Source organism: Bufo gargarizans, chromosome 2 (assembly GCF_014858855.1).
Source record: "Bufo gargarizans isolate SCDJY-AF-19 chromosome 2, ASM1485885v1, whole genome shotgun sequence".
Taxonomy (NCBI): domain Eukaryota; kingdom Metazoa; phylum Chordata; class Amphibia; order Anura; family Bufonidae; genus Bufo; species Bufo gargarizans.
The window spans coordinates 312,787,961-312,803,609 of record NC_058081.1 but is presented as its reverse complement, the minus strand read 5'-3'; the positions used below and the strand labels follow the sequence as shown (position 1 = coordinate 312,803,609).

The following is a 15,649-nucleotide window of genomic DNA, read 5'->3' as shown; positions in this document are numbered from 1 at the left end:
TCTTTTATGGAGAATATGATTTATACGACTTCTTGGATGTAATGGTTCATCAACTTCTGGACTCCTGGATAGTTTAGTAACATATTTTTTGTTTATCTTATTTCTTGATTATTATTTTTTTGAAAAATGCTGAACCTCATTACTAGGCAGTATGTAGCATTTTTTTTATTTCATATGCATAGTAAGGAGATTGCTGGTTGAGTCATTTTGCTTCCTCTCTCCCCTCCCCTCCCTGTTTGGTGGACATAGGTGAGAGGGATCATGTGTCCCTATCCTGTTCTCTTTTTTCCCTTTTAGGGTTTATCACCAAGTGCTTTGTAGTGGATTGATGGTATCCTATGAAATAGGGTGAGGATCTGGGATACGTGATCTGTGTGCCGGATTCCTCTTCCCCTAATTGGGAAGGTGGGTTCTCCTGATTATGTCCAGGGGGCCACCTCTCCCGAGTGATGCACATCTGCCTCCACACGTCTATGTTTTGTATGGGTGCCACTGAGGAGTGGCATATGCATCTTTGCTCTTCTTCAAGAGGGGTGAGATTTGTGACACTTGACGGTGCCCCACATCTTTTTCCCCCACTCCTTAAGGGGTGGGAATATCTGGCTAGTCTGGTCCTCCCCCCCCCCCCCCTTCCCCATGGGAGAACAGTGCTTTTAGTTTGTTGTTACCCAGGATCTTCAGCTACATGTCTTTATTGAGTTAAGTGCGTGCGCTGACTGTATTTACATCATCTTTGATGTGGTTCTCCTCCTTTTGACATGCATCTTGCAATATTGTGATCCCACACCTTGGTGGTGCATGTGCAGTTGAGGATACAGGATGCTAATATTATTATCTGTCCACATTGAGTCCAGGGCAGGGTGAACCTAGTACATAACATGGATTGTTGTTCTCAATTTGCACAGAGGCACTTTTTTATTCATTAGCACCAAGCATGTATAATATTGATTCATCACTGGATTCTAAACAAGGAATTAATTTCACTGGATCATGGAGTGGGACACAGGAATGTGCAGTTTTTGTATATTTTTGAATCATGATTACAAGTTTGTTTATTTTTGTATTATGCACTTTATGATGATTATCACGTGTGTATATTTATGCTGTTTGGCACATGATACAGTGCTTGACAAAGGCTCAGTGATTTTAGCTGAAACGTTGCAGAAGTAAGAGTGAGTAAAGACATCCACATTTTTTTTGCTAGATTTTGGAATGATGCCTCCTTTTCCATAGATAGACAGCTGGGCTCAGCAGAGAGGTCTCTGTTTTTGTAATCTGAGCCTTTGTGCTGTGCTGGAGGGCTGAGAGCCACATGCTGGGGAAACAGAGCCCCTAAAGCCTGCTGTGGACTACTGGAGGCAGAACTGCCAGCAAAGTGACTTGTGTTATACAGTATGACCTTTCTATTGTGTGGGAATTAACACCAAGACTGCAAAGTTACGTGCTGTTTTGTGCAATTGCCTCAAGTGTGAATAAACACTGACGTTTTGAGTTGTACTTTGCCTCTGTACTCCGCGCGCTTACCGTATCTACCAAAGCAAAACCCCACAATTGGTAGAGGATGCAGGCAAGAGCGCGAGGTTGGCGTGAACGCCGATATTTTTGGTTTCTGCATTTTTCAGGCACAGTTGTATGTTGTACATTGAACCAGCTGTATTATATAACCATTGCCCCATGACAAAATGAAGGCTGTTGTGAAGGCCATCATGGAGGCTAATCTGCAGCAGCGAGAGACAAACCTGCAGCAACGGGAGTCTAATAAGCAGCAGCAAGAGACTAACCAGTTGCTGCTACAACACGTGATGGCTTTGCAGACAGCAGGAGCAACCCCGAGCGTCCCCGATGCCCGGAAAGCAGTCCGTACCGCGATTCCTAAGATGACCCCCGCAGACAACATCGAAAGTACCTGGCGATGTACGAGAAAGTGGCCTTTAGGGAAAATCTACCCCATGACACTATGGGCTAAAGTCGTCGCTCCATTCTTGGCATCCGATTCCCAGCGGGTGTATTTCGACTTGCCGGATGATCAAGCGGCCGACTACCAAAAAGTAAAGGGTGAGATTTTGGCAAGACTGGGGGTGAATGTGTTGATCCGGGCCCAGCGGGTACATCAGTGGAGGTTTAAGCCAGCTGAGCCTGCAAGGACCCAGTATTATAACTTACTCCACCTCTTGCAAAAGTGGCTACAGCCTGATGTGCTGAGTCCCATGGCTTTTCTGGATAAACTATTGGCTGATATGTTCTGGAGGGCTCTGCCACCCCCTCTCTAGCACTGGATCGGTCAGGTTATGTGCTGTTTTGTGCAATTGCCTCAAGTGTGAATAAACACTGAAGTTTTGAGTTAAGAACTTGTATTTTGCCTCTATACTCTGCCTTATCTATCACAGCAAAACCCCACGATAGATAGATAGATAGATAGATAGATAGATAGATAGATAGATAGATAGATACTGTGATAGATAGATAAATAGATATATAAATAATATAGATAAATAGATACTGTAGATAGATAGATAGATAGACAGACGATCTCAGCAACAAATCCTTCCCCCCTGCTGTGTTGCAAGTACTGTAATACCATTACAACACTGAAATTGACTCCTTTTGCATATACATTTAGAAGACAGAGAAATGATCTGTTCAGCACTTGGTTTGCAGGCTAATGACTCCCTCACTCAGAAAATGGGCAGTTCTCCAAAGGTGTAACAGAAGCACTAGTTCAAAGGCAGCTGAAGTTGCTCAACTTCCTTCTTCTCTGCTTAGTTAACTGTGTAGCAAGGGCAGCGACCAGCTAATCTTCACCAAGCAAGTCATTACACTCGGCTCCACTTCTTCAGCCGTCATTATGGATCATGTGAAGAAAAAACTGTTGAAGACGAGTCATAAAACTAGGTAACCTTATTGTAATGACTGCAAAGTGCTAATAGATTTTCTGTGTTTTGTAAGAGTGCAGAACTAAGCAGGGTTTCATTTTCTACTCCACAGAACGACAACCTCTATTATGCCGAACTGTAGAAAAGCTGACTTCTGTCTCGTAATGGTATTTTACAAGACATGATAGAATAGCTGCTCCAAATGTAGCTTTAGATATTCCCTTAGAAAAGTGCACTGTGAATTTCATTAACAACACAAATAAATATCTGTAGCAAATATGTACAGTCAAGCTTTTGATTTTACACATATTTTGCAGTAACTTTTCTAAATGGAAAAATAGCAGCTTAGGATGGACAAATCAGAGATTCTTTTTGCTATGTTAGTATGAATCGGGTCATACAAAAATTAAATTAAATTAAAACATAGAGAAAAATCTGTCCACTTATCGAAGATAAGAGTAGTTCATCTTGTACTTTATGCTGGAAGGATCTCTGAGACATCATTGGCAAGATTTCAGAGATAGATGTCCCTTCCTTAGCTCCAGCATTCCAATGCAAGGAATGGCTGCCCATCTCTCTCTCTCTCTTTCTCTCTCTCTCTCAGGATATGCTATGCCATCATGGGCAGCATGGTGGCTCATTGATTAGCATTGTGGTTAAAATCTGACCAAGTACTACATCTGCGTGGGGTTTGTATGTTCTCCCTGTGTTTGTATGGGTTTCCTCCAGTTACTCAGATTTCCAAAGACATACCGAATTTAGACTGAGCTCTACCATGGACAGAGGATTACTATCATGTTTATAAAACACAGCAGAATATTTTGGTGCTATATAAGCAATACATAAACTTCAGTCCATGTGTGGCATAGGCCAGCTTCACATATGCCAAGCACTCTGGCTCCGGTAAATGGAAGCGAAAACTGATCCCATAGTATTCTGTGAGATTGTTCATATTCAGCAGGAACATCAGTGATAACAGCAGCGGACAGAAAAACAAAGCAGTGTACAGACACCAGAACTGTACACTACACATATGTATCAGTTGTGTCCAGCTCCCAGCCTGAATTAGTTGTCTGGACACTGATATACATGAAAGGGGCCATAAAGGGTCATTGGTTTGCTCAGAACCTTAACACTACTATATCCTTAGCACCCTTTATAGCCAGTCACTATGCCAGTTTCACCAATAATATTATTCCTTCTGTTAGTCATTAAGAATAAAAAATATATTTCTAAAGAAAGGAAAATTAGAATGCTTAAAGGGAGTCTGTCAGCAGTTTTGTTATGCAAGAGGTCCGACTCCCTCACTCAGACCCACAGACTGCAGTTCTCTAGGCTCAGCCTAAGAGCAGCTCTAATCAGGAGTCTGCCATAGCTGTCCGTCACAGCAGAGTGGAGGGGCTATGCAGTGGCTTATACACGAGGCTGAAGCACTGCAGCCTGTGGGCCCACCCCAGTATACTGCACTTCTGGTGCTCTTGCAGAAGTGGCACCGATTGAATTCAAAGCACTTCAGTAATTAAAAGCAGGAACAGATGTATGCATTGTCTCCTGTCCTCTGTCCCTACCCATGTCCGTCAGCAGTTCTGCATCAATAAAACTGCTGACAGACTCCCATTATACAGTATGTGCACAAGTAAGGCTCTATTCATATCAGTTTTGACTTCACAGTTCACAATATGAATCTGTATAGTACCCATGGACTCTTATGAGGCAGAGATACGTCAACCGTGTGTCCTTTAGGCTACATGCACACGACCGTTGTGTGTCTTGTGATCCGGAGTGCTGTCCGTGTCTTTTGCGGCCCCAGTGAAGTGAATGGGCCCACATCCAAGCCGCAAAAACTGCGGCTCAGATGCGGACCAAAACAATGGTCGTGTGCAAGAGGCCTTGGACAAACTGCATATCTGTCAGATTTAAGTCACAGGTAATTTTATTCAGTTTTGCATTGAACTAGCCTTCCACATTAGATAACTGTTGGCCAGTTTTGGCAGGATCAGCCAACAATATTATGCATGGGATTTTTCTGACTATGCCCCAACAACCAATACTGGGAGAAAGAAAGATTGGACATATTACATTTCCCTCTGCACTGGAATAAACATGCATGCTTTTTTGAACGTTGTTTGTAATCATGGAAACACATAGGTCTGCATAAGAGTTGTAAGCACAAAATGGTAGAATATTGTGTCATCTTTTATTTTAGATTAAAAAAATAGAAGTATAAATAAATGCATTCCATCATTGTAACTGTTTAGTATCCTATACTGGTTTTGGCAAAAATTCACTAAAATCCTGTAGCCTGTATAAAAACTGCGCTATATAAACCAGGTTAGGTTTACAGTCCAGCTTTGTCTCTCATCAATATCAATCAAAATTTATACAACAAAATATTTCAGTTTTACATTTGTATTGTGTCTTTTTTTTGGGCAGAAAAGCAATCAGATTCCACCTTTCATTTCCCAAAGGATGCTATGGACAACAAAGACATTTTCGTTTAATGTTGTATTACACTGGTCTATGTGGCAGACAAATGTCAGAAGGGAAGCGTTCCCTCCCGACAATAGTCTACCCACTAGCAGAGGAGACCACTGCCATTACATGCAGTGATCTCTTCAGCAGCATGGGAAGGAGTGATCTCTATGCCATTGCTTGTCCCCATGCTGTATAATGGTTCGCCGACGGCAGACCGTTAGTAGACGCTACAAACTGCCGCCTGCAAGCAAAAGATTTGGATTGCTCATTCTTCAGGCAATTATCAGCAGTATTACACTGCCAAATGATTGCTAACAAGTGTTCATGTGAATGCTCATTAGCGATTAATTATCTGCCGAAAAAAATCGGTCAGTGTAATACAGGCTTTACACCAGTTTTGATAAATCTCTCCCTTTGTGTGTAAACCTCCCGCTCAGATAAATAAGACATCGATACTGGTTTAAGACATCTGTAAGGCTGGGTTCACACCATGTTTTTGTCCTACGTCGAATGCATATACTGGGGGAAAAGAGGAGGCAAAAGTTCAGTACACTCAGTTTTTTCATCCTGCAGAATCTGGCAAAAAAACTATACGTTTTTCACAATGTAACTCTATGGTGACCGATGCCTCTGTCTGAGGTATTCATTAAATGTATATGTTCTTTGTATACATAAGGCTACTTTCACACTAGCGTTTTTTGGCGGATGCATCATGGATATGCAAAAACGCTTCCGTTACAATAATACAACCGTCTGCATCCGTTATGGTTGTATTATGTCTTAGCCAAGACGGATCCGTCATAAACTCCATTGAAAGTCAGTATTGTCAGAAAAAATTGACTTACATTGTGTGTCAGGACGGATCTGTCTTGCTCTGCACCACATCGCGGACAATGCTTGCAGCATTATTCTGTCCGCGATGGGAGCGCAACCAAACGGAACGGAATGCATTTTGGTGGTGCATTCCGTTTTGCTCAGTTTTGTCCCCATTGACAATGAATGGGGACAAAACGAAGCGTTTTCTTCCGCTATTGAGATCCTATGACGGATCTCAATAGCGGAATAGAAAACGCTAGTGTTAAAGTAGCCTTAAACGTAAGACAAAAACGAGATGTGAACTCAGCCTTAGGGTACATTCACACGACCAAATATTACTGCCTGCATCTGTTCCACAATTTTGCGGATCGGATGTGGATCCATTCATTTTAATGGGACCGCAAAAGATGTGGACAGCACATCTTTTGCGGTCCCATTGAAATTGATTGATCCACATCCGATCAGTCCGCATCCATACTTCTGTTGAGTGGCCCTGCAAAAAAGATAGAACATTTCCTATTCTTGTCCTCAATTTCGGACAAGAATAAGCATTTCTATCATAGGCCTGGCCGTTCCGCAAAATGGGGAACGCTCAAAACCGGTATCGGTGTTTTGCGGATCTGCAATTTATGGTCCTTAAAAACGGATACAGTCGTCTGAATCAGCCCTTAGTCTAAGCCCAATCTTCAACATCTTCTGAAGTACAGCCTAGAAATTCTGCATAACTACGTAGTAGTTGTCCTGCAATTAACCCTTTGTAATTCAGATACCCAACCGGTTACTTTTGACAATTAAATACATTTCCATGAGAAGAGCAATCACAATATACCGAACTTTATAAGGGTTTAAAGCTTATTTATTTTGCAATGAAAATACTTCCATTTACAAGTATGCCCTGCATCTCAGTTTCTAAAAATGTTCAAAACCTTAGCTTGTGGTCAGTCAAAAGAAGGCTTCCTTATTTACTTCTATAGGATGGAAATCTATCACGTCATTGATAATCATACAGGTGCATAGCTCCCTATACTAAAGGCCTCTTTGCAAGGGCAGATTATTGGGCAGATTTTTGGGAACAAGCATTCGTATAATATTGTTTATTCCAGATAATTACCTGGTGAGTCGAAGACAAAGTACCGTGAGAAAGACAACCTGCCCTGATGTGATGAGCACTCAGGTACCTGGCTTATTAAAACATAGGGGGAGATTTATCAAAACTGGTGCTAAGGCAAAGTGGCATGGTTGCACATCACATCCTTTGGGAGATACCTGTTTGCATATTATTCTTCCATGGAACATTGCCTATAACTATAAGGCTCCATACACAGCTGCTTTTTTTAAGGAGACCTGGCACACTGCCTAAACTGCATCGAAGGCATTGCACACATCCAGCCAGAATCTGACACCATACTAACAAGGGACAAGAACCCAAAACAGCTATGTGAATGGATATTTGGCTTGGCTATTTTTGGTTGTCATGTACAAGAGCTTGTTAAAAAGTTGGATATTGACTCATAGGTAGTGTTGAGCGAACCAGAACTGTAATGTTCGGGTCCGCACCGAACTTTGCCGGAAAAGTTTGGGTTCGAATTCATTGTTCGGGCATTTAATAAAGCTTGTTGAAAGGCTGCAGGGCAGCCAATCCACAAGCTTTTAAACTGTGGGCACTTAGAAGCCATCGCAGCCATGCCTACTAATGGCATGGCTGTGATTGGCCGGTGCATCATGTGACCCAGCTTCTATAAAACCTGGATCACATGTAGCACCGGCTATCGGCTCTGAGTATTGCAGCGACAGGAAACAGGCAGCTGAACTGAGGGAGAGAGTTTGTAATCTGGCTATTTGTTTCGTGCGTGACCCACAGTATAAAGATTTTTTGTGGGTGCAATACACCAGTTTTGCACCCCTGACACAGAAATATTATTAATCTGGCTGTTAATTCTGTGGGTGACCTATAGTGTTTATAGTTAGTTCAGTTGGTGACATATTCCCATTTTTTTGTGTGAGATACACGTGCACTGCATATGTGACAGAGAAATTGACATAGTTAATAAGTCTGTTAGTTTGGTGGGTGACATATACCCAATTTTTGTGTGAGGTACACCTGCACTGCATACGTGACAGTGAAATTGATATAGTTACTTTGTCTGTTAGATTGGTGGGTGATATATTCCCATTCTTGTTGTGAAGTGCACCTGCACTGCATACCTGACTGGGAAATAAATACAGTTAATCCGTCTATTAGTTCGGTGGGTGACATATGCCCATTTTTTGTCTGAGGCACACCTGCATTGCATATGTGACAGTGAACTTGACATAGTTAATTTATCTGTTAGATTGGTGGGTGAAATATTTCTATTCTTGTTGTGAGGTACACATGCACTACATACTTGATAGAGAAATAAATACAGTTAATCTGTCTGTTAATTTGGTGGGTGACATATACCCATTTTATGTCTGAGGTACACCTGCATTGCATATGTGACAGTGAAATTAATATAGTTAATTTATCTGTTAGTTCAGTGGGTGAAATATACCCAATTTTTGTGTGAGTTACACCTGCATTGCATACATGACAGTAAAATTGATATAGTTAATCCGTCTGTTAGATTGGTGGGTGACATATTCCCATTCTTGTTGTGAGGTACACCTGCATAGCATACCTGACAGGGAAATAAATACAGTTAATCCGTCTGTTAGTTCGGTGGGTGACATATACCCATTTTTTGTCTGAGGTGCACCTGCATTGCATACGTGACAGGGAAATTTATATAATTAATTCATCTGTTAGTTTGCTGGTTAAATATACCCAATTTTTGCGTGAGGTACAACTGCATTGCATACGTGAGAGTGAAATTGACATAGGTTATTTGTCTGTTAGTTCGGTGGGTGACATATACCCAATTTTTGTCTCAGGTACACCTGCATTGCATACGTGAATGGGAAATTAATATAGTTAATCCGTCTGTTAGTTCGGTGGGTGACATCAAAGATTGAGGAAAGCATCAAATAAGGGACGTGGCCCTGGTCGTGGTGCTGCTGGTATTGGTGGAGCTCCTGCTGCAGGGAGAGGACGTGGTCGATCTGTGCCAGCTATAAGCCCAAATGATACACCTTCCTCAGGTGCACGTAGCTGACAAAAACGTCAGCATTATTTTGTAGGCCCGAATACCGGTGTATGAATAGTGAGGCCAGAACAAGTAGAGGCGGTAGTAGATTGGGTGGCTGATAGTGCCTCCAGTTCTTTCACATTGTCTCCCACCCAGTCCCCTGCTGAAAGACCACAGTTGGCACCTGCAGCCAATGGGCATCTGTCTATCACCTCACCCCCCTTGCAAATCAGCCAAAAAGTCTGAGCCCCAAGTCATGCAGCAGTCTCTTATGCCTTTTGATGACCCTGCTGGCGGGGTTTGCGTGGGCCATCCACCTAGCCCTGGCCCAGAATTTGAAGATATTGAAAGCACCGATGCCCAACCACTTATGTTTCAGGATGTGGACATGGGAGGACCACCGCAGCACGTCTGTGATGATGACGAAACATAGGTGCCAACTGCTGCGCCTTTCTACAGTGTGCAGACCGACAAGGAGGGTAGGGGTGAAGAGTGGGTGGAAGATGATGTGGAGGATGATGAGGTCGTCGACCCCACATGGAATCAAGGTCTTGCGAGTAACGTGTGCAGTTCGGAGGAAGAGGTGGTGGTCACACAGCGCCAGCGGCACAACAAAAGAGGGAGCAGGTTGCAAAAGCAGAGTGGCCATCCCCTAGCCAGTACACCTTTTACTGCCCACCACACCGAGGAACTTGGCACACCAAAACCAGCTCCAAGGAATTCCCTGGCATGGCAGTTCTTCAGGCAATGTGCTGACGACAAGACGCGAGTGGTTTGCACGCTGTGCAATCAGAGCCTGAAGCGAGGCTTAAATGTTCTAAACCTGAGCACCACCTGCATGACCAGGCATCTAAATGCAAAGCACGAGCTGCAGTGGAGTAAACACCTCAAAAACCACAAAAGATCTCAGGCTTCTCCTGCTCTCTCTTCTGCTGCAGTCTCGGCCTCTTCCTCCCCCTCTGGAGTGACAATGGCACCTACCACCCAGCAAACAGAGGATGTGGCAGCAACACCACCACCTCCATCACCAAGCATCTCCACACTGTCCCATGAAAGTGTTCAACTGTCCATCTCCCAAACACTGGAGAGAAAGAGGAAGTATCCCCTTACCCACCCTCGATCCCTGGCCCTGACTGCCAGCATTTCAAAATTCCTGGCCTTTGAAATGCTGTCATTCCATCTGGGGGAGACGGAGACTTTTAAAGACCTTATGGCGGTGGCTGTCCCACAGTACACGGTTCCCAGCCGCCACTAGGGGATAGCAGTTTGGCGCATGTCCGTCCGCCACCAAGGATTGCGGGACGTTTCTCTTTGCCTCTTCCTCCTACTCTACTTCCTCCTCTACCACCTCCTCATCCGGTCAGCATAACACTTTCACCACCAACTTCACCACAGCCAGGGGGAAACGACAGCAGACAGTTTTTAAACTCATCTGTTTGGGGGAAAAACCCCATACCGCGCAGGGGCTGTGGACGGGTATGGAACAACAGACCGATGGTTGATGCCGCTGAGCCTCAAGCCAGGCCTGATGGTGTGCGATAACGGGCAAAAATCTTGTAGCAGCTCTGGGCCTAGCCGGTTTGACGCCCATCCCTTGCTTGCATGTGCTGAATTTGGTGGTGCAGAGGTTCCTGAAAAATTACCCCGATATGTCAGAGCTGCTGCAGAAAGTGTGGGCTGTCTATGCGCACTTTTGGCGTTCTCAGCCTGCTGCTATTTGCCTGTCTGCGCTTTGGCCTTCCAGCTCACCTCCTCATATGCGACGTACCAACAAGGTGGAACTCCACCTTGCACATGCTGGCCAGACTGTGCGAGCAGCAGCAGGCGATAGTGGAGTTTCAGCTGCAGCACGCACGGAACAGCAACACTTCGTCACCAACTAGTGGGCATACATGCGGGACGTGTGTGCCGTGTTGCGCTGTTTCGAGTATTCCACCAACATGGCTAGTGCCGATGACGCCATTATCAGCGTTACTATCCCACTTCTATGTCTCCTTGAAAAAGCACTTTAGGAGATGATGTAAAAGGATGTGGCACAGGAGGAAGAGAGATCATTTCCATGGTTATCAGGCCAGTCATTCGCAAGTGGCTCAGAGGGTGGGTTCCTGCATCAACAGAGGCCAGGTACATAACTGTCCAGCCAGGGCACAGTTCTGGAGGATGAGGAGGATGAGGAGTAGGAGGAACCGTGTTCACAGCAGGATGGCACCCAAAGCAGCTCATGGGCATCACTGGAGCGTCGCTGGGGGGATAAAGAAGACACAGACGATACACCTCCCACAGAGGACAGCTTGTCGTTGCAAACTGTGAAGTCTGGGGTTTTGTTAACAGATAGTTCCGTGGCCTGGGAGGAGAGGAAGATGGGAGTGGTATTGGCTCTGGACCACAGTTGCAGTCCTTACATCGATACTCCCTATGCCCAGGGCATTGACAGAAATTCCTCCATTGCAGCAAACCCTGATGTTGGCTCTCTTGCTTGATGGTAGTTGGGGTGCCACTGGTGTTATGTGTGTGAGGCATGTGTACCAATCACAAGCACAGTGGAAATACTCCTTGATAGCAATGTATGGATATTGGCAAAGATGGAGGTTGTAGTACTCCTTCCCACTATCTTTATATCTCTATGCAGAATCTAAGGCTGGCAATAAGGCTGTGGCAAACTTTCATGTGATTCCTGGATTCAGAGGTACAGAATTAAAGGGGTTGTGTCACTTCAGCAAGTGGCATTTATTATGAACAGAAAGTTAATACAAGGCACTTTCTAATGTATTGTCATTGTCCATATTGTTTCCTTTGCTGGCTGGATTCATTTTTCCATCAAATTATACACTGCTCATTTCATGGTGATGACCACCCTGCAATCCATCAGCGGTGCCTGTGTTTGCACACTATAGAAAAAAGTGCTGGCCTGTCTGGTGGCTAGGACCATGGGAGCTCACTTAGCCTGGTGCTTTTCTGTATAGTATGCAAGTACGGCCCCCACTGAGGGATTGCAGGGTGGTTGTAACCATGAAAACAAGCAGTGTTAATGTGATGGAAAAATGAATCCAGCCAGTAAGTGTCTTGTATTAACTTTCTCTACATATTAAATGGTATTTGCTGAAGTAAAAAAAATAAACTTTAGGATATAGCTAGACAGGACCATGTCAAAGTGTGGAAGGATGTATCAGCACTGCAGTAAAATATTTGCCAGCCTGTATGTAAGGCCTAGTTCACAAGAACGTATGGCTTTTTCAGTGTTTTGCGGTCCGTTTTTCACGTTTCCGTTTTTTGTTTCCGTTGTGTTTAAGTTCAGTTTTTCCGTATGCCATGTACAGTATACAATAATTACATAGAAAATATTGGGCTGGGCATAACATATTCAATAGATGGTTCAGTAAAAATGGAACGGATACGGAAGACATACGGATGCATTTCCGTATGTGTTCCGTTTTTTTTTGCGGACCCATTGACTTTAATTGAGCCACGACCCGTGATTTACGTACAAATATATGACAAGCTCTATCTGTCAATGGAACGGAAAAACGGAAATACGGAAACCGAATGCATACGGAACACATTCCATTTTTTTTGCGGAACCATTGAAATAAATGGTTCCGTATACAGACCGTATACGGAACACAAAAAAACGTCCCGTACACTCGCAAAAAAACGTTTGTGTGAACTAGGCCTAAGGGCTCTTCACACCTGCGTTCTTTTCTTCCGGCATAGAGTTCTGTCGTCGGGGCTCTATGCCGGAAGAATCCTGATCAGTTTTATCCTAATGCATCCTGAACGGATTTCACTCCATTCAGAATGCATCAGGATGTCTTCAGTTCCGGAAAGTTTTTTGGCCGGAGAAAATACCACAGCATGCTGCGCTTTTTGCTCCGGCCAAAAATCCTGAAGACTTGCCGCAAGGCCGGATCCGGAATTAATGCCCATTGAAAGGCATTGATCCGGATCCGGCCTTAAGCTAAACGTCGTTTCGGCGCATTGCCGGATCCGACATTTAGCTTTTTCTCAATGGTTACCATGGCTGCCGGGACGCTAAAGTCCTGGCAGCCATGGTAAAGTGTAGTGGGGAGCGGGGGAGCAGCATACTTACTGTCCGTGCGGCTCCCGGGGCGCTCCAGAGTGACGTCAGGGTGCCCCAAGCGCATGGATCACGTGATCACATGGCACGTCATCCATGCGCATGGGGCGCTCTGACGTCATTCTGGAGCGCCCCGGGAGCCGCGAGGACTGTAAGTATACCGCTCCCCCGCTCCCCGCTCCTACTATGGCAACCAGGACTTTAATAGCGTCCTGGCTGCCATAGTAACACTGAAAGCATTTTGAAGACGGATCCGTCTTCAAATGCTTTCAGTACACTTGCGTTTTTCCGGATCCGGCGTGTAATTCCGGCAAGTGGAGTACACGCCGGATCCGGACAACGCAAGTGTGAAAGAGGCCTAACAGTAAAAAAAATATATTTTTTGCTAAGGAGTAGGAACAGCGATAGGGAGCATTTTTCTAATACAGTATACTTTATTTAGGGTAAACCTAGGCAGCTTCCTCATATAGTGGGGCTAATGAAGGCATAAATAGTGTACATATATATGAATATATAAATACATTTACATAAGTTCCTGCTTACTGAGCAGTGTGGACAGTGCTGTCAGTCAGCAATCCCCCTCTATTCCTGGAGCGTTGTGTGATTAACCAGCCGGGAAAGATGCCTCTGTGAGCGGTAAGCGCTCACTACAGGGAATGCAGGGAGGCAGAGGGAAGCCCCTATACTGTACTATATTACTATATATGTACACTAGTTATCACTTTATTAGCCCCACTATATGAGGGAGCAGTGCGGGCAGACGCCCAGCAGACTCATCGACTAAAACTAGGGGCGGACCTAGGCCCAACTCCTAGCCTCCTGTGAGCGGTGAGGGCAGAATCAGAATTGTTAATCCTAACCTATCCATACAAATCTATGCCTGTCGCAATATATCGAAACATTAAACAACAAAAACTGTGCACATATCCTATTCTGGGGTACTGCAATAGTTTAGACATTTTAATTCACATTTAGTGCAACAGAAAATGTCCTTCCCACTCTCTTATCTTGACTGTATGCCTAAAAAAAGCTACACCACACTTTTATAATCAATTATTTGGCTAATGTTACAGTCAGCCTCTGAGCTTTAGTTTTCAGACAAGGTAATTCACTAAATAAATGACTTTTGAGAAAACTCGGATTTACAGATTTTCCGGATCATATTGTCAGAGGGAAAAGAACATTAACAGATTGTGATGCATATTAAAAAATATAATACTAAGTGGTGTGAAAATGATAGGCCTTTCATGCAGAGCTCAGCAGGCCTAGTGATCGTGGCAACAAAGGGCTAGGCAGTACAAAAGTATGAGGAAGTGCAGTCGGAAATGAAGAAAGTCAATAAACCGGAATTCCATTGCAGACTTTTCTACTTTTCTCCAAACTTAAAATACATAAAATGAAGATGATTTATTCATAGTTTCCATCATAGGAGAAATAGTAATGCAGTTTGAAGAATTTACTTAAGCCTTAAGCAAATTTATTCAGTTCCATTCTACCTCAGATCGCATGGTATATTCTCCTGGCAAGTAAATTGATTAATGAAAACTGTTGAATGGTATATAAATGCTCTCTGTGAGTGAATATCTTTTGGTAATTCTGTCGCTTTTAGGTCAACTATAAGAAAAAATTTAAGGAATTAGGGTTAACTGGGTGTATTACAAAAAGTTCTTGTTTCGGTTGTAAGATGTTGCCTATTTCTATATGTTTTTCACCTATAGATAGAATTTATATTTCACGGTGGAGATTTACAAGACTGGTGCAAAGGAAAACAGGCTTAATTTCCCATAGCAACCAATCAGATTGCCCCTTTCATTTTTCAGAGCTTCTTTGGAAAATAAAAGGATCAATCTGATTGGTTGTTATGGGCAACTAGGCCAGTTTTCTTCAGCACCATTAGTGATAAATGTACACCACATGCCCACAGTTTTACTGAGAAACAAATGGGATAAAACCATACACAACATGAGGAAGCAAATATCACACAGTGAAAACCAAAGGCTTGTTACATAAAGAAATAACATAGAAGCATAGGACTATCTTGGTCGGTATGAAGGTAACACCAGGGGTGCATGGACTATCTTGGTCTATATGGGTGCATGTCGTATGAGCAGTATGCCTCTATGATGTTTCACTGTATTTTTATGTGACTTTGCTTGACTATGACCAGTGAGTCACTGCATCATGTATTATGGGCTACATGCAATAATGAGCTTTGGATACTACATTTATCTGAAACCCTGGTCTACCAATATGGTTCATAGTAACATAGTTTGTAAGGCTGAAAAAAGACATCTGTCTATCCA

The 15,649-nt window shown here is 43.7% G+C and overlaps 1 protein-coding gene across 1 annotated transcript in view; it reads left to right on the top strand.

Moving 5' to 3' along the window:
- The first annotated feature begins 2,770 nt into the window (after positions 1-2,770).
- Positions 2,771-15,649, top strand: part of RASSF9 (Ras association domain family member 9) — a 54,022-nt gene continuing 41,143 nt past the window's right edge. The window contains exon 1 of the mRNA XM_044277196.1: positions 2,771-2,892. Coding sequence (XP_044133131.1) covers positions 2,846-2,892 — 47 coding nt within the window. The 5' untranslated portion in view covers positions 2,771-2,845. The remainder of the gene's footprint in view (positions 2,893-15,649) is intronic.